The 17,468-nt window shown below is 51.2% G+C and overlaps 7 protein-coding genes across 8 annotated transcripts; 4 read left to right on the top strand and 3 right to left on the bottom strand.

The window, feature by feature from the left end:
- Positions 1-1,761: 1,761 nt before the first annotated feature.
- Positions 1,762-4,002, bottom strand: PV07_05964 (uncharacterized protein). Its single transcript, XM_016392902.1, has 4 exons — positions 3,828-4,002; positions 3,493-3,768; positions 2,997-3,414; positions 1,762-2,922 (listed from the first exon to the last, which is right to left on the bottom strand). Exons 1-4 carry the CDS (start codon positions 3,847-3,849, stop codon positions 2,226-2,228), a joined length of 1,413 nt encoding a protein of 470 aa, XP_016250421.1. The 5' UTR covers positions 3,850-4,002; the 3' UTR covers positions 1,762-2,225.
- Positions 4,003-4,483: 481 nt separating this feature from the next.
- PV07_05963 (uncharacterized protein) lies at positions 4,484-5,654 on the top strand. The gene has a single exon (XM_016392901.1). It carries the CDS (start codon positions 4,563-4,565, stop codon positions 5,496-5,498), a length of 936 nt encoding a protein of 311 aa, XP_016250420.1. The 5' UTR covers positions 4,484-4,562; the 3' UTR covers positions 5,499-5,654.
- Positions 5,655-6,448: 794 nt separating this feature from the next.
- PV07_05962 (uncharacterized protein) lies at positions 6,449-7,798 on the bottom strand. Its single transcript, XM_016392900.1, has 4 exons — positions 7,681-7,798; positions 7,373-7,613; positions 7,028-7,312; positions 6,449-6,963 (listed from the first exon to the last, which is right to left on the bottom strand). Exons 2-4 carry the CDS (start codon positions 7,389-7,391, stop codon positions 6,671-6,673), a joined length of 597 nt encoding a protein of 198 aa, XP_016250419.1. The 5' UTR covers positions 7,392-7,613; positions 7,681-7,798; the 3' UTR covers positions 6,449-6,670.
- A 436-nt stretch (positions 7,799-8,234) lies between these two features.
- PV07_05961 (uncharacterized protein) lies at positions 8,235-9,073 on the top strand. Its single transcript, XM_016392899.1, has 2 exons — positions 8,235-8,944; positions 8,998-9,073. Exon 1 carries the CDS (start codon positions 8,356-8,358, stop codon positions 8,881-8,883), a length of 528 nt encoding a protein of 175 aa, XP_016250418.1. The 5' UTR covers positions 8,235-8,355; the 3' UTR covers positions 8,884-8,944; positions 8,998-9,073.
- Positions 9,074-9,449: 376 nt separating this feature from the next.
- Positions 9,450-10,912, top strand: PV07_05960. Of its 2 annotated transcripts, XM_016392897.1 has the most exons (6): positions 9,450-9,484; positions 9,534-9,736; positions 9,784-9,861; positions 9,910-10,361; positions 10,415-10,680; positions 10,731-10,912. In XM_016392897.1, the coding sequence occupies exons 1-6, from the start codon at positions 9,468-9,470 to the stop codon at positions 10,738-10,740; spliced, it is 1,026 nt and encodes a 341-aa protein (XP_016250416.1). In that variant the 5' UTR covers positions 9,450-9,467; the 3' UTR covers positions 10,741-10,912. The 2 variants fall into 2 exon arrangements, with proteins under 2 accessions (XP_016250416.1, XP_016250417.1); XM_016392898.1 differs by having other exon boundaries at positions 10,415-10,912.
- A 360-nt stretch (positions 10,913-11,272) lies between these two features.
- PV07_05959 (uncharacterized protein) lies at positions 11,273-12,825 on the bottom strand. The gene is made up of 5 exons (XM_016392896.1): positions 12,692-12,825; positions 12,541-12,628; positions 12,220-12,490; positions 12,050-12,158; positions 11,273-11,979 (listed from the first exon to the last, which is right to left on the bottom strand). Exons 2-5 carry the CDS (start codon positions 12,606-12,608, stop codon positions 11,627-11,629), a joined length of 801 nt encoding a protein of 266 aa, XP_016250415.1. The 5' UTR covers positions 12,609-12,628; positions 12,692-12,825; the 3' UTR covers positions 11,273-11,626.
- A 1,761-nt stretch (positions 12,826-14,586) lies between these two features.
- On the top strand, positions 14,587-16,517 carry PV07_05958 (uncharacterized protein; the record flags this gene model as incomplete). The annotated part of the gene is made up of 1 exon (XM_016392895.1): positions 14,587-16,517. The coding sequence occupies one exon, from the start codon at positions 14,587-14,589 to the stop codon at positions 16,483-16,485; it is 1,899 nt and encodes a 632-aa protein (XP_016250414.1). The 3' UTR covers positions 16,486-16,517.
- Positions 16,518-17,468: the final 951 nt, after the last annotated feature.

Genomic DNA, 17,468 nt, shown 5'->3' with positions numbered 1-17,468 from the left:
AGATATATTGCTTGCTCTTGGGATATGCCTGAGATGTTGGCGCGCAAGGAAGAGGTCATTAAAGGCGACAAGCTCAAGGTTAGAATGCAGGTGTGAAGAGGTACAGGAGCTGCGGACGTCGTCTTAGATAGATAGCTTCACTGGGAAGGCAAAGTACTTCACATGGTCATTTCGCAGCCTCCCCCTTAGATAGACATTAAGCTCCAGGCCTGAGACTTCTATCACCTTCACGCGTATCCCGGCAGCAAGAGAGTTGAGTCTTGACCCTTGCAGTCGAGCTAGTTGGAGATGCGGGCACCTACTGGGTACATATAAAAGCGGCGCGGTCTGAAAGAGTCGCACGTGAACTGCGAGCTACAGTTCAGTACGTCATAAACAAAAACGCGGGACGCCCAGCTGCGGAAACATGATGTATCGGACTGCGGTCATGCAATCTCTGTTCACCCTGTTGCGCGCGGTCATAGGAGCCTGCTTCAAGACATCTTGCTGAGCTGAGATCGATACAGATTGCGCGCAATACTGATATCTACCATCTTCTCTCTATCACACAAAAGCAGTCAGTGGTCCCGACATGAAGAGACGCATCCCCTGTTAGCTGTCCTCTCTCCACAGCAATGCCGCGTTGCTAGCAACATGATCCTGTCGAGGAGCCTTCGAAGCTCCTTTGGGCGACAGCGGTCCCCATTGGCAGCCAGCTTCCAGAAACAACTTATCTACACAGGCGAAGTGACACGACCGAGACTGGTTACGCCTACGCTCTCAGACGGACTCGGAAGAAGGCGAGCATCCTCCGAGGCGGGAGACGACGAGACCGGCCACATTCAGACAGCGAAGAATGAGGGCATATTCTTCTTTGACAGTGAGTACCCAGATAAATGTGGCTCCTACCTCAGCGCATCTGACTGATCTATCCTAGATGTGTTCCCACAAAAAATCAACTGCTTTACAAGATGTGAACGCTCCTGTTACCTACCGCCGTACGAGTTGGTGCCCATGGCTAGATGCCTCGCCCCAGTTCACTACCTTAATAAATTAGGTAGTGGATGACTTCTATACGAAACTTAAATCTAGTATATAGAAGTTTCAATCCTACATAGTTCGAAACATATACTAAACGTTTAGTCCGGACAGCTGTTTACGCAAGATGGTAAAACTAGCTTTAGGCCTGGTTTTAGCGGCGTAGCTTATTAAGAGACAGTCCGACTAGGACAATCTAGTCTATGGTGGGGGAGATGTAGCTATGGACATTTTTATGGCAGTCTCGGCTTCACGGCACACGCACGCACGGAGTCAATATTTTCACCACGCAAGCGATGTGCTAGTTGCATATCCTAAGACTGAATCGTGACTCGCTTAGCGTGAATTACACATAGATTAGTGTCCTCAAAAATTAATACGAGGTACGATTCGGTGGCTTCTTAGAAGGCTCCAATAGTAGATGACTAAAATCGGAGGGCTGGTGTGATATCATGGGTAATTTCTCGAATAAGGCGTTAGAATAGCTGTCACGGCCTGCCAAGCCTTCCCTGGGACCAGTTAAGCTATCCTGGGAAGCGCCATTGCTATGGGCTCTAGAAAGGGGGTAAGAGGAGACGGGAAAGACAAAGGCAGAACGTTGGAACCCATAAAGGAGGGTAGAGGAACGATTCTTATACCTTAGGCATAGGTACTCCAACACAGCAATAGGCTCCCGTGCTACCCTCCGGATAGAGTAAGTTGTCTACCTACTTGATCGACGTCCTGTCCGATGCATCAAACCGGTTCTAGAGGGAATTAATATTAAGGGGCCAATTGTATGGTCGGTCGCGCTTCTGACGCGCTCTCCCGCTCCTTAAACTCGCAGTCAACTTAAGGGACGTAGGCGTCAGAGAGCTCTCCGGTGGAGAAGTTCTCTTGTGTAAGTCGCGGATTGAACGATGGATCCAGCTGTGGCTATACAGGCTCTTGTTGTGTCGCCGGCGTCATACACTCTTCGTCGACGGATGGAATCTCGGCTGTTTGTAGCGTGATAGCTTCGGTAGATCCCTGAGCTAGTATCGGTACTTGCGTTAATGTAGTCAAGTGCCCACGGTGAGAGATGGGTTTGTTGATGGTTCGAGCTGTACGGTCATGGTTTTTGTGATTTCTTGTCCCCTCTGAATCGTCATCTAGGTCTGAGCATTTGGTGGCGGACAGGTGTGTCTGCTTTGTGTAGTTTCACAGTTGGTGTTGGTTTTGGCGAAACTTCATCGATTTATGGAAATAGATTCGAAAATCATTTTCCCAGGTGCGTCATGTAGTATGTCGATCCAAAGAAAGGACTTGAGAATTAGTCGCAGCTGTGGCCACGAGGAATCCTTATTCAAGCCAATATTCTCTCTTAGCCTGGATTTTATCCACGCAGAGTCATCTGTATCAGAGGTAAAAATGGAAATTTTACCCATCATGAGAAACCACAGCGAAATCCGAGAAGCGACTCGCGGCTGAGTGTTGACGTCCTCAAAGCAAGTCCTATAGTTCTCACAGAGGTAGCCATTCGGAAGGTGAACTCCCCGTCGCTTTAAGAAAGAATGTGAACATAATGCAAGCAAACCAAGACGAATCGCTTCGTTGATCGGGTTGGTTGAAAATCTCATCCTTAGAAGTGCGTACATCACTGAGCCCATGGTATTTAAGAGGATTTGGTCGCTGAGCTTGATGTTCTTGTCAGCCACTGAGTTTACTAGACAACAGAAGTTGCTCAGAATGTCCCATATTTCGGCTAATTTCTCGTCTGTTATAACATTTTTGGCTTGATACTTGTCATAGGGGGATTTATAATCCAGACAAGGAGTGTGTGGAGAAGATGACTTAGTCTGGGGTAGATATATGATAGATTGTAAAAGCTGGTTGAAGTCAAAGACCGGTTTTGTTCCTTTGTGAATCGCAATGCTGATGTCACATCTGAATAGCATCAGCCATAAGCCCCAGGTAGTATAGTCCCAAATAGATAAGTGAAGGTCAGAATTCTGGCTAACCTTAATAACTCAGTGAGAAGTTTTGGAGTATTTTCGAAAGCAGCAATGCCTCCTCGCAGGTTGATGATTTTGCAAAGACCTTCCAAGTGTTTCTCGGCGGCAATATGATCGCCACTTAAATGTGCAACGTGTGCCAGAGTTAAAACGATCAGTATTGTGGGATTAGAAACGGATGTCTGTTCGTTTCCATCCGAAATCGAAAGTCTGTTGCGAAGGAGCTGAATTGTCTTCAACATCTGCGCTGACGACCGTTTACTGGAGTGACCCGAAACCAAATCCAAGTATGATTGAACTCCAAATATTACGGCATTAAGATAGGCCGGATCGAATGTTAACGGATCGAACATCGATCGGTCTTTGACGTTGAAATCAAAGCATCTCTCCAAGGGAAAGTTAATCTGTTTCGAAGTGGAAGTGACTTCAGAGGTCAGCATCGTTAGATTCTCAACACATCTTACATTATATCTGCTAGATATCTTAGGGTGAGCTCACTTACATTTCAAGACTTCCCATAGCGTAGAGGGCTCTATTGAATCGGCAAACCGTAATAAAGATAATTCTGAACCAAGCTTACTGGGGACTGCGGAAGCAGCCTCCAGGTCTGGCAGTTTTTGGACTGGCTCTGAGACTGGAACAACCGTCTTGGGCTTTCGCCTACTATGCAAGATTCTTCCGCGATTTTTCCCCAGCATGCAATGGCTCCTGATCAGCTTACGCATTTCAGGATCTGCTTTGTTCATGCTGGTGGAGATGACGAATGGCATTCCTGCCGCTGATGAACGAGCGAAAGGTCAAATCGATCGCCTGGCACTGAAACAACCGCGAACTTACCTGAAGCATCCGTATTAGCCATGTTGCTACCAGGCTACGAGAATTGTGAATGCAGTGTCAAAGCTTCACTTAACACCCCCACGAGACCATCGTTGCGGAACCATTCGGAGTTTCAAAACGGGTAGGCTCTGATCACCAAAAGAGAGGGACACATGACTCACACCTGAGGGAACATTCAAGAACGACATGAAGTATGCAAAATCTTCTGAGCGGATGAGGTTTTTATCGGAAGCTTTGCTAGTGGAGAAATTTAGCGTGCTTGAGATTGTTTCCTGTTTTAGGAATAGCCTGAGCTAACATCTCAGGTGTTCTGGAGGCCACCGTCCAATCACCTCCTGCATACCCTTGCGCTATGCGTATGAATTCTTTCTTGGAGACATCAGCTGACCTTTATGTTTAGTAGTGTGGAACCTGAGGCTGAGTACATCCTTGATTGCCGATGCACATCCAGTCTGGAAATAGGCATCAATGTCCTCTCCGCGATGCAAGTGAACGAGTAGTGCGAAAGTTTAGTCCATTCCGCTTTTGGCGGTAGGTCTACCTCGTATTGAATGCTTGAGAGATGGCCTGGTCTTGTTCCCGGTTCCGAGTACGTACACTGAAACTATATAAGTGACGTTAGTTGCTTCTCGGTCTGTCTTTTCAACATTCCTTCTTGAAAGTGACTCTTGGAAAAGTCTCCCACTAGGCGCTCGAGCACCATACCGGACTAGTACTCTCCATCTTAATTTCAACATGGCTGCTCCAAAGGTTATAGTCTTTGGACCATCTGGAGCAGTTGGGTCGGCTACCGCACGGGCTGCCCACGAACTTGGAGCGAAGGTGGTACTGGCAATGCGGGACACCAAAAAGCCTATTCCAGGCCTCGATGAGGTCAAGGTGAAAGACGGCAGTTTTGAGAGAGTTCAAGCCGATCTACACAGCCCCGACACTGTCCGCGATGCTGTATCTAGCACTCAAGCAACCCGTGCTTTTATTTACATCGCCCACGGCTCATCCGACAACATGAAGTCTACCATTCTGGCGCTCAAGTCTGCCGGTATCGACCTGGTGGTATTGCTCAGCAGCTTCACTATCCAAGGCGAGCCAGAGGACGTGAAACCTAGTGAGGTTATACCCTACATACACGCTCAAGTCGAGATCACTTTGAAAGAAGTATTTGGCCCAGGCGGATACATCGCGGCTAGACCAGGTTCATTTGCCAGCAACACAATTCAGTACAAGGCAGGATTCGAGAGTGGGTTGGTCAAGATTTTCGCACCAGATGCTACAGTTGATGGTATTGCTCCAGAGGACATTGGGAGAGCCTGTGGCACGGTTCTTGTGAAAGGACCGCTGGACGAAAACACGGCCATGTATCTGTACGGGCCACAATTGATTTCCCAAGCAGACTGCGTCAAGACACTCGCAAAAGTATTGGGCAAGAGTCCGACCATTGAAACGATGGAAAGAGAGGAAGCATACAAGAAATTTACAGAGGAGCGTCGTTGGCCTGCTCCTCTCGTGGAATACGCGATCAAGCAATCGGAGGCTATAGACCCTGCACGCAGTCTGGTTTTTGGCTATCCAGTTGGCGCTGAGCAGCTGTCGAGTGTCGAGAAATACACTGGTCAGAAAGCAATGACGTTTGAGGAATGGGCAGAACAGCACAAGCAGATGTTTATCTCCTGATAGCTGTAGAAAATGTTGGGAGGGAACTCCACCCTTAGGGTCTGTCATGTGCTGAAATAACGATTTGATTTTCTTCTAACGCAATGCCTACGTGCAAGCCCTTAAATAATAGGTACCTACCCATTAGTGGGGTTTTCAGCACAGTTGATGTTTTTGGAGTGCCTGACGGCATAATTGTGGTTTCATGTCGTTTCATCAATTTAGGCGGTTTGTCAGACTCTGTCGGTAATTTCGCGGCCTGATAACGCCTGCAGGGTCTACCTTCCAACACTGCCCTCACCCCCGGCTAGCAGGAGCCGAAATAGGAGCAACTTGAATATTTTCTAGTGCCCGCACTAAGACTTCGATATTACCTCCTTCAAGTAGAAGCATTATTGCCTAAATATACGGATCTAAGAGACCACGGTGCACCCGAGTCGTCGACATTCTTCTATTCCATCTACAGTTGGGGCTGTCTCCTCGGCCTCCAGTAAGGCACAATCCAGGTTAGAAAATATCAAGGATGTATTCCGCCGCCACGGTGGATGAGTTATATCACGGCGCAACCTAGGACAGGAAAGATCACTGTTAAGGGTGCAATTATGATATGAATTCTGAGACAAAGGAGTCTAACTAACAGTGGCGCGGTGAACGCGACAGAAGAGTGTTTACGCGCCCAGCCTTGTGCGGGGTGGCCAGCCTCGCATCGGTATCTCACATGCGGTCAGCCAGGCCGTGACACAGTTAACCAACTGATCAGTACCCACTATGTGGCGTAGGTCCTGATATATAATCTTTATATTACTTGAGGACTTCGATTCTAGCATTTAGTAGGAGCCCTTGGCCTCGAATTGGCCTCGAACCGAGTCCCCTAACATAAAAATTTAATGGCTTTAGATATGTTACACTATTTCGAACCTAAAGACCTATATGTCGAGAACCCCTTTACGTTCTAAGTAATCTATAAAGGCCTACGTTAGTATCGTCCTTAGAGCGCTCGTATTAGGTCGCGGTGATCAGTCTCTATAAGCTTAGCGACTTAAAAAAAAAGGAACTATTTCCGGCTCCCGGCTTCATTTGGCTCCCTTAATCTTTCGTATACTCTCATCTGTCGGTGCCAACCTCGTCTGCTGAATAGAGGCACGGTAGCGGTGTTCTTTTGACGCTCTTGTACGCGCCACTCCACGTCAAACTCAGTGGCAGGACTTGCTGTACTTCTTTAGCCGGAAATAATTGTACGGCAACGGAACTAAGAAACCCGCCACTGCTGCGGATCCGGCAGCGGTCCAGAAATATGGGCTACCCAGGTCGACGCAGCCGCCCGTGAGAGTGTAATCGACAGTATTTTCGGCCACCTCCATCGCCAGCATAGATATCATGCTCATTCCTGTCGCAGTCCTGGCGGCGACGTTCCACGGGAGACGATCGCGACCGAAGCGAAGGAGAGTGGTCTCTAGGACGATCGAAGACATGATTCCCGCCGACACTACGTAGCACCGGTTAGTTCAGGTTAGTGGTTGTACGGAGGTCAGGTAGACAGATGCACTCACTTGACAAGCCCATAGTCGTCACGGTACCTAACTCTGGGTAGGCCGACTGCAAGTACCACATGGCGGAGAAATCACCGGTCGTGCATCCAATAAGGCATCGCAAAGTATTGACGCTTGACCGCTTCCACGTGGGTATCGACACCCAAAACCCCTCGTCGATTGCCGGTGGAAGTCCTCCCTTCTTTGCATGACAAGGCTTGTTCGTGGCTGTCGTGGCGACCGTGCGCGATACAATGGGAACTAGCGGTCGACGGGCAAGTGAGGTCGAAATCGGACTACGACGGGCTATACACGTCAGCAACGCCGTGGTCACCATGCACGTCGCTCGTGTCCAGCTCGACAGACCTAGCATCTTTAGGACCATTCCGTATGTGAAGTGCGGCGCTTTTAATGACAGCTTGTGCCTGGTTCTTTTCTGGCGCGAAGAATTCGCGTTAAGAGCAGGATTGCCAGCGACAAGGCAGGCCGTCCCAAAAATCGCCCGGTGGCTTTACCGCACAGGAGATCAAAGCCAATGATGAGCAAAGTGACGACTCCCGCTATTGAGCTCCACAAGTGGGGGTAGAGCAGCCAAGTCCAGTAGAGCCTGGAGTGAGTTTTACATTCAGCTCACTGCTTGCTCGCAGGGCAAAAACGGTCAAGATGGCACGTACAGGCAGCCAGCAACAAGAACTGTGAAGCAGGGCGGGAATGACGGGCCAGAACCAAGAGCACTCGCGCTGTTCGGGCTTCGGTGGCGGGCCAGAGCAGCAATCAGGCATTGAATGGTAGTTGACAGCGACGATGGGAGAAATGCGGGATGAAAGCAACACGTGTCGTATCCACATATATAAGGACCGCTCGAGGCCTACGACACTAGTGAAAAAACCCCATCCTCGAGGTGGATCTTCCTTTAAACCACCCATCCTCGAATTTGACTGTTCGACTGCTTGGTATTGCCCCCACACATAGCACTATTGGCGCCATGCTACTGCTAGTAGCATGCTAGTAGCACTGGTGGTGGCCCACGGTGGCCCATACTAATTACGCACAATGCACTCACCGTGTTAGTGTGAGCCATTGCGTCAGGTGCAGTATTGGGTTGGCCGGCCAAGCGTCGGCATTACGGAGGCTAGGCATAGTATGGTGCTGTGGACTGTAAAGTGGACCGCTTAGGTCATCTCAGAACGCATATACCGCTCATTCACCAACAAGCCCCTGCGGAAAACTCGATAACACCAAGACCAAGCAGGTTTCGATCTGACCTTGCCACTGGCCTTGCTTTCAATGCCTACGACTGTCCTCCCGTCACCCAGATCGATGCTGGTGACAGTGCAGAATCGAGCTCCATGTACGCGGCGTCGGTTGCGATTGAAGGCATGGTTTGCGGCAGCTGTGTGGGTGCCATCAACAGGAATCTACAAGAATTAAACTCCGTGATTAATATCAGCGTTGACAACAATGGGTCGATCGAGTTCCGCGGCAAGGAACACCTCGACAAAACCCTCGAGTCCAGATCACATACAAGCCTGATCCCTCTAAAGGTGTTACTCTGCGAGATGAAATCTCGCAGATCAGATCCATCGACCCGGCTTCCACCGTGGAGGTATATCACCCTCCGACGTTCGAGGAATGGTCGAGGCGACTACAACACCATGAGAGGTGTGCCATCTTGCAACGCTTGGTCTTTAGCGGCATTGTTTGCGATTCCAACATTTATCATTGGCATCGTCTGCATGGCCCTGGTTCCGGAGCATAATCCCACGCGGATGTGGTTCGAAGAACCCACATGGGCCGGCAACGCGTCACGCACAGAATGGGTCGACCTTAGGCGCGAATCGCCGACGCATACAGGTGTTGCTCGCTTTTGTGGCTGAGTAGTTCAACGAGGGATCTCTCTCTCCGACCAGGACAGATCTGTGGAAGTCGACGTTGTTGGTAAGGAGATTTCAGATCCGCCGGTGGCGCCGCCGATGATAACAACATCGTAGAACTGGTTCCGTGGTTGTTCATGGAAGGGCTCCGTTGCTAATGAGTTTCCAAGAGACTGGACTGCAGACTGTAACGTAAGGAGATATCGTTCTCTGAAGTATATATACTCTTGTTAAATGGCATAAATAATAGCTCATTACTGAGGCCCTAAAAGCTGCTTACATTATATGCGTCGGGAGGATTTCCTCATCTTGATTCTCCTTTACGATGCTAACTTGTTGCAAGACTCGGAGATGTAAAAATGGCAGCGTAAACAAGATACGACGAAATTTATAGGGATTCTTTACACATTAGGAAGGCCTTTCCCGGAGACTAGTTCCAAAATGGGAAGAGGTGGGTTCCCCAGCGAACCACTCGTTGACGAATTAGTAATATTACTCCACAGTGCCATGCAGGAAGCGCATATAAGTACTTTTCTCATTCCACGACATCAATGGCACCCAACTAGTAAACCACGCACACGGCGACGATGGCCAGAATTCTCCTGCAAGCTTATGGATGCCCCAAGTACAAAGCCCGAAACTAACAGGTGCAGGACCGGAGCAACTGGATATATTGGAGGCGAAACTCTCCACCAGTTGGCGACTTCAGGCGCGAAATATGCGATAACGTGCCTCGTGCGACCCCAGAAAGCTTCGTTGATTGCGAGGGCGTATCCGAGCGTGCGGATTGCCGAAGGAGACCTCGACGATGTTGAAATCGTCGAGAAAGAGGCCAGCGAGGCAGACATTGTCATTCGTACGAGTGGCAGCTCGAGAGTGTGGATCCCCCGCTAACTGCAACAGATCTGGCAAGTACAAAGCATGTCCCGAGTTGCAACGCGATTATAAGAGGGTTATCCACTACCGGCCGATCGGCACCAGGTGAGAAGCCTCCCAAATACTGACGCACTGTGGCTGAAAGTTGATCAGGCTACTGGATACAAATGAGTGGTGCCTCTCTGTTCTCGGCTGAAGAGATCAAGAGCGATACGTACGGCGAGGCTGCTGGCAAGTTCTACGACAACCTGAAAGATGCCGACGAGATCAGATCAATCATCTCCTCCAGTCCGAGCCGTGTCGTGGATAATCTCGTTCTTGCACAGCAGCCGTCCTCGATCAAGACAGCTCTAGTCGTCGGTCCACTCATATATGGACGCGGTCGGGGGCCGGGAAACACCCGATCCATCCAAGGCCCCGAAAGTGCGAAGTACACTCTACAACAAGGGCAGGGCTTCAGACTCAGTGCTGGAAAGAGCGTTTGGAGTAATGTCCATGTGCGCGACGTTGGATCGCTGATTTGTTTGCTGGTGAGCGCTGCCACCGCCAAAAAGGAGGGGATTTGGAATCAGGATGGAATTTACCTTCCAGAGAATGGCCATATGGTAAATCCATCTCCCTTTTCTGTGATACACCCTCGCTAATGAATTCTCCGCAGGCGTTCGGCGACCTTACAGCCCTAATCGCCAAAGAAGCACACCGACAGGGCTTCATCCAGAGTCCGACAGTAGAGAAGGTTATCAACCCCGCTGATGGTGACGAAATAACACCTCATGCGGCAATATTACTTGGTACCAACGCAAAGCTGGTGGAATCTCGTGCAAGAAGGGATCTTGGATGGCAACCCTCCGGATTCAGCCTTGAAGATGAGGTAGCTGACATGGTAACACGGGAAGCAAAGGACTTGGGCCTTGAAGCCCACATGTAAGGATGTACGGTACGTTATATGAGAGCACTGGGCTAAGAGCGACTAGTGGCGAGTAAAGGCTATGATGGTATATTATCGAATCTCAATGGAACCTGAATATTCTCTTCTCCCCCCTCTTGTAGTCCGGCGGCAACACCGCGCTCTCTCCGAGTCTCTGCCCAGCATATCGGCGCCCCTGATGAGCGCACATCCCGCGAGGTATCCCCCGCCTGTCTTGTCATCGTACCCACGCACGACCACCGGAAAGGACAGACCATCAACCATCGCCACGATCGACTTCGTGTCGCAGCACGTTTGCACGCCTGGACAGCTGATCAAGCGGCTGGACATCGAGCTCGTGCGGTACATTGCGCTGGGTGAAATTTGGCCGCCAGGAGGGGACATTGGTAGCTGTTATGGATGGGTAGCGGGTTGGATACCACCAAAGAACATCGCCCCAGCATTCGAATTGGATCAAGAACACGGCTAGACAGGTAAAGAGCAACTCGGTCCTTATCTAATAGTCGGGAAGAAATGGTTACAGTGGACGCGAAGCAGGGTGTACAACTCGTACAGCTCGTGGGACCGAAGATGACCCGTACTAATCCACTATAAGCGAGTTGCAATCATTGCATTGTAGCGGTCCGAAAGTGATGATGCATTCTTGGCGATTATGATGTATCTGTGTCGCCGCTCTTGGATTTCCAGAAGAAGATGGACAATGCTGGGTAGTGCGACAAGGCGGTTTACCATGATTGAGGCAAAGAGTTCCGATTCGAAGTTACAAAGGCGCGCGGCACCATGGAGCATCAGGAGTAGCTGTACTCAATTCGTCGCGCTCGGTCGGAAAACTAGGTGAAGCAAAATCTCCTACAATCCCAATTTGAGATGTCACAGGTGTTGTTGCATTGGGCATTGGCCAAGCTTGACACTCCACAAGCAAAGAACAACCGTATCTATCTGTCAATCAGGAGAGCTGTGATGATGTCGGTCCAACTTCGTCGTCTGCTCGTCCATAACCTGCTGCGCGGTCTGCATGGCGCTAGTATGCTGCAGTCTCGGTGGCCGATTCAAGTCATCAGTCTCTTGTTCTTCCACTTCATTCTGCTGCTGCTCCTCGGGGTGTTTGTCGACGAACAAGTCCTCGATGGAGCCTTTGCCTGTCGCTCTCTGGTAGATGGCGAAGGCGCTCGCAAACTGGCGATGTGCACCAATCTGAATGGCATTGAGCAGCTCCAGCGCGAAATTCTGGCAGTTGTTGCTTATGAGATTGTAGGCTGGTCGCTTCGTACGCATCTGGTGTATCGTCATCTCACCTAGATGAGGGTATGTTTAGTATAAGGGCTCGTTGTGACCAAGTGAAATCGCCGGAACGGAAATGCCTACTTGCTTGTCTTAGCGCTTCGTCGTTGAACCTTGTCTTGCCGACAACGAAGGTGTGCCACTCCGCTGGTTTCAGCCTTTCATTTATGTAAATGATGTCCAAATGTTCGTCCTGTAATACGGATGAGCAAGTCCTCTCCCCCTTGGGGCGGCAGGTTTCTGACGAGACTTACCATCCATAACTGGTGGACGTAGTCTTCTACCAGAACTGCCCAGTGTTGAGTGGGGTCAGGGTAGTGATTAATCTTCTTGGTGATCATCTTGCCTAGTCCCGTCTGCTCGGCGAACCATTTGCCGCCCAACCCTGCAACAGGATGCCATCCTATTTGAACCACGCGCAGATCCCCGCTCACAGAGGCTTCACTTGGAGGAATGACATTTGGTTGAGCGCCCAGCCCGAGGGATTGCTGAATGAGAAGTTTGCCCTTCAATGCTTGATCCTTGCTGTAGCGTGTCAATGGTAGAAATACTGCCACCCGAGACCTGGTGCTTACAAAAAAGAGCCTACAACTTCTCGTTTCGACTGACGTTCTTGTTCTCGCTCTGGCTCGTTCTCTGTCATGGCGGGGAACGAACCTCGAACTGTTGTGGGGACAGTTAGCTACAGGATGGTTGTGCGGTGTTGACTGGATAGGGTTGACCGACGGTTGAATGGGTCGATGCCTTCCTTGAAAGTCACCGCTGGGCCGATGTGGTACTAGCGTTGACCACCCTAACCCACAATGCTCCAGACTTGGAACGGTATGTAGGCACTGCCTTGTAAGATGGATGGACTTTGCAATCCAAGGGAGTAGTGGTTGAGCCACTGCAGGCAGCTCCTGCCCCTCCAAAAGAAGTCCACCCGTCTTGGCATCATTGACGTCAGCGCCTACCAAGCCCGCCTCTGACATCCCGTTTTAATAAGTGGGGGAAAGACTCGCCTGGCCAAGTCTCGCCCATCCGTATTTCATCGCCTGCACTGCCACATGTCGTGCAATTTCAACAGCCTGCGGGCCGCGCTTTTTGCCCATTTAACGCAGTTCTCAGCCCCATCGTCACCTATACGAGAACTGTGGCTATGGCTGTGCATGTAATGGCTACGGTTCTCCCAGGCTCATATACTCCACCGTACTGCATCACCGGACCACTGATCCACCGTAATACTGCAACCTCCCACGCCTCCTTCGTTGTGATTTCCTAGACCACGCCGCCGCACTTCGAGCGGTAGGAGAATCAACAGTTCAATGTGTAGTACTGCATCCTTCCTGTTATAATAATTTGGTCTTGTTTCATTTCCAGCTACAACGAAGAACGATTATATTTGATGCAGGTCCAAAATTAAGTAGCACGGCAGTCCTGGGCACTGTGGCCATCGTCCAAGCAACAATAGCTGGGCTTGACGGACCCAGAATCGGTTCCCTGGCTCATAGCTTGCCCAGCCGCGACCACCCAAGCCTGCACAAGCCTCGTACCCTCGGAAGCTTAGGTGAGCTTCAGGAGCCTCAAGTCGAATTGCGCGCACAATACACCAATCCAGCCCCGCCTACTCAATGCACTAGATCCCTTGGCAGCTGAAATCAACACGAGGATGGGGCAGCACAAATTTGACCAACATCCGGAATAGCAGCTGGGACATGAGCAACGTTTCGTCGTGGCCGTGCATGTTGACACCCTTTTGAGAACCCTTGACTGGATCTGGAGATACGATTGAGCGAAGCGTCACCTCCAGTCACCAAATTGAAATTGCTTACTGTTCGCCAGAACTTGAAGGTGGTTCGAACATAGGACGGGAGCCACACATGCCGTCAACCTCCTCTGGTCAAAGGCCGTGCTAAGACATGTATGTCCGGGTTAAGCCTTTCTGGAGCAAGACAACGTCCGCGAACAATGCCCTGCCTTCTCCTTGGCCGGCTTGGCGCAGCTGAAATCCCCAGGCCCGAAGGAATACGAAGCATGGTGTTGAATGCATATGTCCTGCGAAGGGGTTGCTGTTTGGATCATGGTTCACTGCGCCCGCGAATGGAGACGAGAGGCTAGTCTGGACTCGAATTTGCGGCTGAAGCGGACCTCGTGTCGGCCTAGGTCTAGGCTCTCCGGTCGGCCTGCAATACGAAAATGGCTTCTGAGACTTCGATTTTCAAAACAACGTCTACCTCCATGCATAGTGAATCCCCGGAGATTGAAGGTGATTCAGGATATTCGGATTCAACATTTTTGCCCGAAGATGCTTAGGACAGCTTAAAGATACCTTACTGGATCCTCGAATGCGGAGGTGCTCCAGTCATAATATGGAGACCGGTAAGGCTCCCACTTTGTGGCGTTGAACGAACCCTCGCAAGTCGACGTCCCCTGAGCAGCTGACCGTGTCAACAATAGCTGAAGCGGTCCAAACGAAGCCGTGGTGATTTGTTTGCTGGAAGAACTGGGAGGGGTTGGCGCTGGTACTTAAGTGCCTGTTGTTCCGCCTTGCACACGAGCCTGGGAGGACTGCCAACACCTCCCAATTTTGCAAAGCTGCTTTTTTGCTGTCTTGAACCTTTGAAGGTACTGTAGGGGCCGAGATGGCTGCGGAAATTAACCTCCAAGAAGTGGGAGCACATCCGTCCTTCGAACGGCCAAATCGTTTCTCTGTGCAAATCGGCCTGTACCTCCCGGGGATCCGCCACGCAGATGGGTTTCAGGTGGTCGTCCGTATCATCCACCGGGACGATCGCTTCAATCAAACCGTTTCGCCTCAAGATTTCGACCTAGATTGGGTGGACGGTAGCGCCCTCGACCACTGGACGAAAAGCATCCCCATTACACCCGTTTCTGGCACACATTATGGTACCGAAGGCGTGTACCTGTATCGCTTTCAACTGTGGTTCACCCCTGGCGGGGGCAGCCGACAACTTGTGACTCGGTGGTTCACTGATCCATTTGCAAGGGCCACCGACGTCGGGAGCCTCGCTGCCTTCACGCTCTCCAGATCGCCGACCACTTTCGCCTGGAACGACGGCTCCTACAAAACCCCCCAGCTTGATGACCTCGTGGTCTACGAGCTGCAGGTCGAGGAGTTCAACGACACCTTCGACGGTGTTGCGGAACGTCTGGACTATTTTCGGAGCCTGGGAGTCAACTGTCTCGAACTCATGCCTGTTACAAGTACCAAGCTCGATTTCGACTGGGGATACGGCCCTTTGCATTACTTTGCCCCCAATGCTCGATTCGGGGGCCCCGATGGCCTTAAACGTCTCGTCGACGCGTGCCACAAAGCCGACATCGCCGTCATTCTCGACGTTGTCTATCAACACGTTGATCCGTCGTTCCCATACAAGCTTGTCTACCAGGACGTGAAAGACTTCCCTGGAACTCCCCAGATCGATAGTCCAATGATCGGAGGTGATGGACCCTTTGGTCCGCAGATAGCCTTCTCGAAAACATTCGCGCAGGATTATTTCGCGTGCGCGAACCGCCGCTGGCTCGAAGAGTACCACGTCGACGGCTTCCGATACGACGAGGTGACCGATCTCTTCGTCAGCCCTACCGATTCCGGTTACGCCAAACTGTGCTATGACACGTATCAATGCTCGACACGCATCGACCGATTTCGACGAGAGGCAGGTAGCTACTCCCGGATCATCCAATGCGCAGAGGCACTCTCCAAGGCGCGGGAAGTCTTGAGAGGCACATATACGAGCTGTGCCTGGCAGGACGATCTGCTCAACAAGTCCGAAAGCATGATCCGCAACAATGTCGCGGACGCGGATTTTGCCCATTTCCTGGATCCGAACTTTTGTCAATACCCCAGCACCAAAACGGTCGAAGACGCTAACGGCAAGTCGGCAGAAATGCCCGTCGCGCCCTTTCAATACCTGGAGACCCACGACCACAGCCAGTTGATCGTGTTTGCGGGCACCACAGGGGGCGGATCTTATCCCTCAGGCGATCGAAGCAAATTCTACAAGCTCCAGCCATTCGCCGTCGCGCTGTACACGCTACAGGGTGTCCCTATGCTGTGGCAGGGTCAAGAGTTCGCCGACAACTACCAACTGCCGAAGAGCGGCGATGAGCGGGTCGGGCTCCGGCGCGACACACACTGGGAGTTCTTCTACGATGAAGTCGGCTCAACCCTGGTGCGGCTCTATCGTCGCTTGGGCATGTTGCGTCGCACCTACCCAGCCCTCCGAAGTCGAGACTCGTTCTTTTACTTCCGGCAATCACTCCAGGGCACTCAGATTGTCGCGTATCACCGACATGCGGGACCCACGTCCACCGCTCCCGAGCAATTCGTCATGGTGTTGCTGAATTTTGCCGACGCCGCCGGGTCCATCACACTCCCGTTTCCGAAGGCGGGAACGTGGACTGAAATGATCGACGCCGATACCCGCACCCTCACGGTTCAAGTCCCTGTCGACGGCGCAGAGGTTTCGACCGATGTACCCTCGCATTACGGCCATGTTTTCGTGTGGGCAGGCTAGTGCCTGCTGCGAAGGACCTCGTTATTGTTTGGGGGGGGGGGGGGCCAGCTCAGGAATTCGATCTTCAGAGCCGCATGGTTTGATTTAAAATAAGTTGGTGTTGCAGGTACGAGAATTTGAGGCAGGGACGCTCAGTGATTGGCCAAGCCTCTTCGATACTCCGTTACGTACCCCTTCCCTAACCGAAAATGGATAGGGTATATATATATCCATTATTTATACAAACGGTTCGACGACAAAAGTTAGGGTAAAGGACACCGTTTCGAGGGTGGACGGACCATCAACGCGCCCCATAACCATATACACATGTACGATCTGCTTTAGGTGTACCTTGCATTGAGGCAGACAACTAACTAGGCCGCTGCCTGGGGAGTCCAACCGCTTCCAGCAGTAGCCAGCGCTTCTCCTTCATCACCCACGGTACTATTGCTCTGGCTTGCACGTCCGCCCTTGACACTTGCATCAAACCCTTTGCCCTCACCCTCATCCAGGAGTTCTATGCCCCGCTGGTTTCCATCAAACCACCCCACTGCTAGTACGGACTACAATGCAGGGCGTTGTAGCCCTGATTCAATGATTGCGCAGACATACAGAAAGGGGCTGGACGGCCGCTATGACTGATAAGCCAACCCAAATGTGTTGAGCGAATAGGTCGCCACAGGAGACACCCTATCAAGGGAGTATGCACCAGTGCTCCGTAGCAGTCTGCTCATTACTTCATCGGAGCCGACTTTCCTCTTGGACATGGATGTTTGCTGCTTTCGCCGAGTCGGCGACGGAAGACATGCAGTCAATGGTGAAGATGGTGAGGCTTCAGCTTGTTTTGATACTCGCACTGGCAGCTCTAAGCTCGGCCCAGCACGCGCTTTCGCCATCACAGACTTTGACTCTGTCGTAAGGCGGCAGCCCAGGCACTACTGCCAGAGCAACCCAGATAGAGCTTCGAGAACGAGACCTAATCCAGTTTCCCACGGGATCCGTCT

The sequence above is a fragment of the Cladophialophora immunda genome (assembly GCF_000835495.1).
Source record: "Cladophialophora immunda strain CBS 83496 unplaced genomic scaffold supercont1.3, whole genome shotgun sequence".
In the NCBI taxonomy this organism is placed as follows: domain Eukaryota; kingdom Fungi; phylum Ascomycota; class Eurotiomycetes; order Chaetothyriales; family Herpotrichiellaceae; genus Cladophialophora; species Cladophialophora immunda.
This window is presented reverse-complemented; position numbering and strand designations above follow the sequence as displayed.

Coding starts and splice junctions, on each gene's coding strand:
- PV07_05964 (XM_016392902.1), bottom strand. CDS start 3,849: ATGGCTAATACGGATGCTTCAG. Junction 3,415..3,492: donor GCTATGGGAAGTCTTGAAAT/GTAAGTGAGCTC, acceptor TGACCTCTGAAG/TCACTTCCACTTCGAAACAG. Junction 2,923..2,996: donor CTTCTCACTGAGTTATTAAG/GTTAGCCAGAAT, acceptor GATGCTATTCAG/ATGTGACATCAGCATTGCGA.
- PV07_05963 (XM_016392901.1), top strand. CDS start 4,563: ATGGCTGCTCCAAAGGTTATAGTCTTTGGACCATCTGGAGCAGTTGGG.
- PV07_05962 (XM_016392900.1), bottom strand. Junction 6,964..7,027: donor GACGACTATGGGCTTGTCAA/GTGAGTGCATCT, acceptor GGTGCTACGTAG/TGTCGGCGGGAATCATGTCT.
- PV07_05961 (XM_016392899.1), top strand. CDS start 8,356: ATGTACGCGGCGTCGGTTGCGATTGAAGGCATGGTTTGCGGCAGCTGT.
- PV07_05960 (XM_016392897.1), top strand. Junction 9,737..9,783: donor CGAGGCAGACATTGTCATTC/GTACGAGTGGCA, acceptor TAACTGCAACAG/ATCTGGCAAGTACAAAGCAT. Junction 9,862..9,909: donor TACCGGCCGATCGGCACCAG/GTGAGAAGCCTC, acceptor AAAGTTGATCAG/GCTACTGGATACAAATGAGT.
- PV07_05959 (XM_016392896.1), bottom strand. CDS start 12,608: ATGACAGAGAACGAGCCAGAGCGAGAACAAGAACGTCAGTCGAAACGA. Junction 12,491..12,540: donor GAAGTTGTAGGCTCTTTTTT/GTAAGCACCAGG, acceptor GACACGCTACAG/CAAGGATCAAGCATTGAAGG. Junction 12,159..12,219: donor ACGTCCACCAGTTATGGATG/GTAAGTCTCGTC, acceptor TCCGTATTACAG/GACGAACATTTGGACATCAT.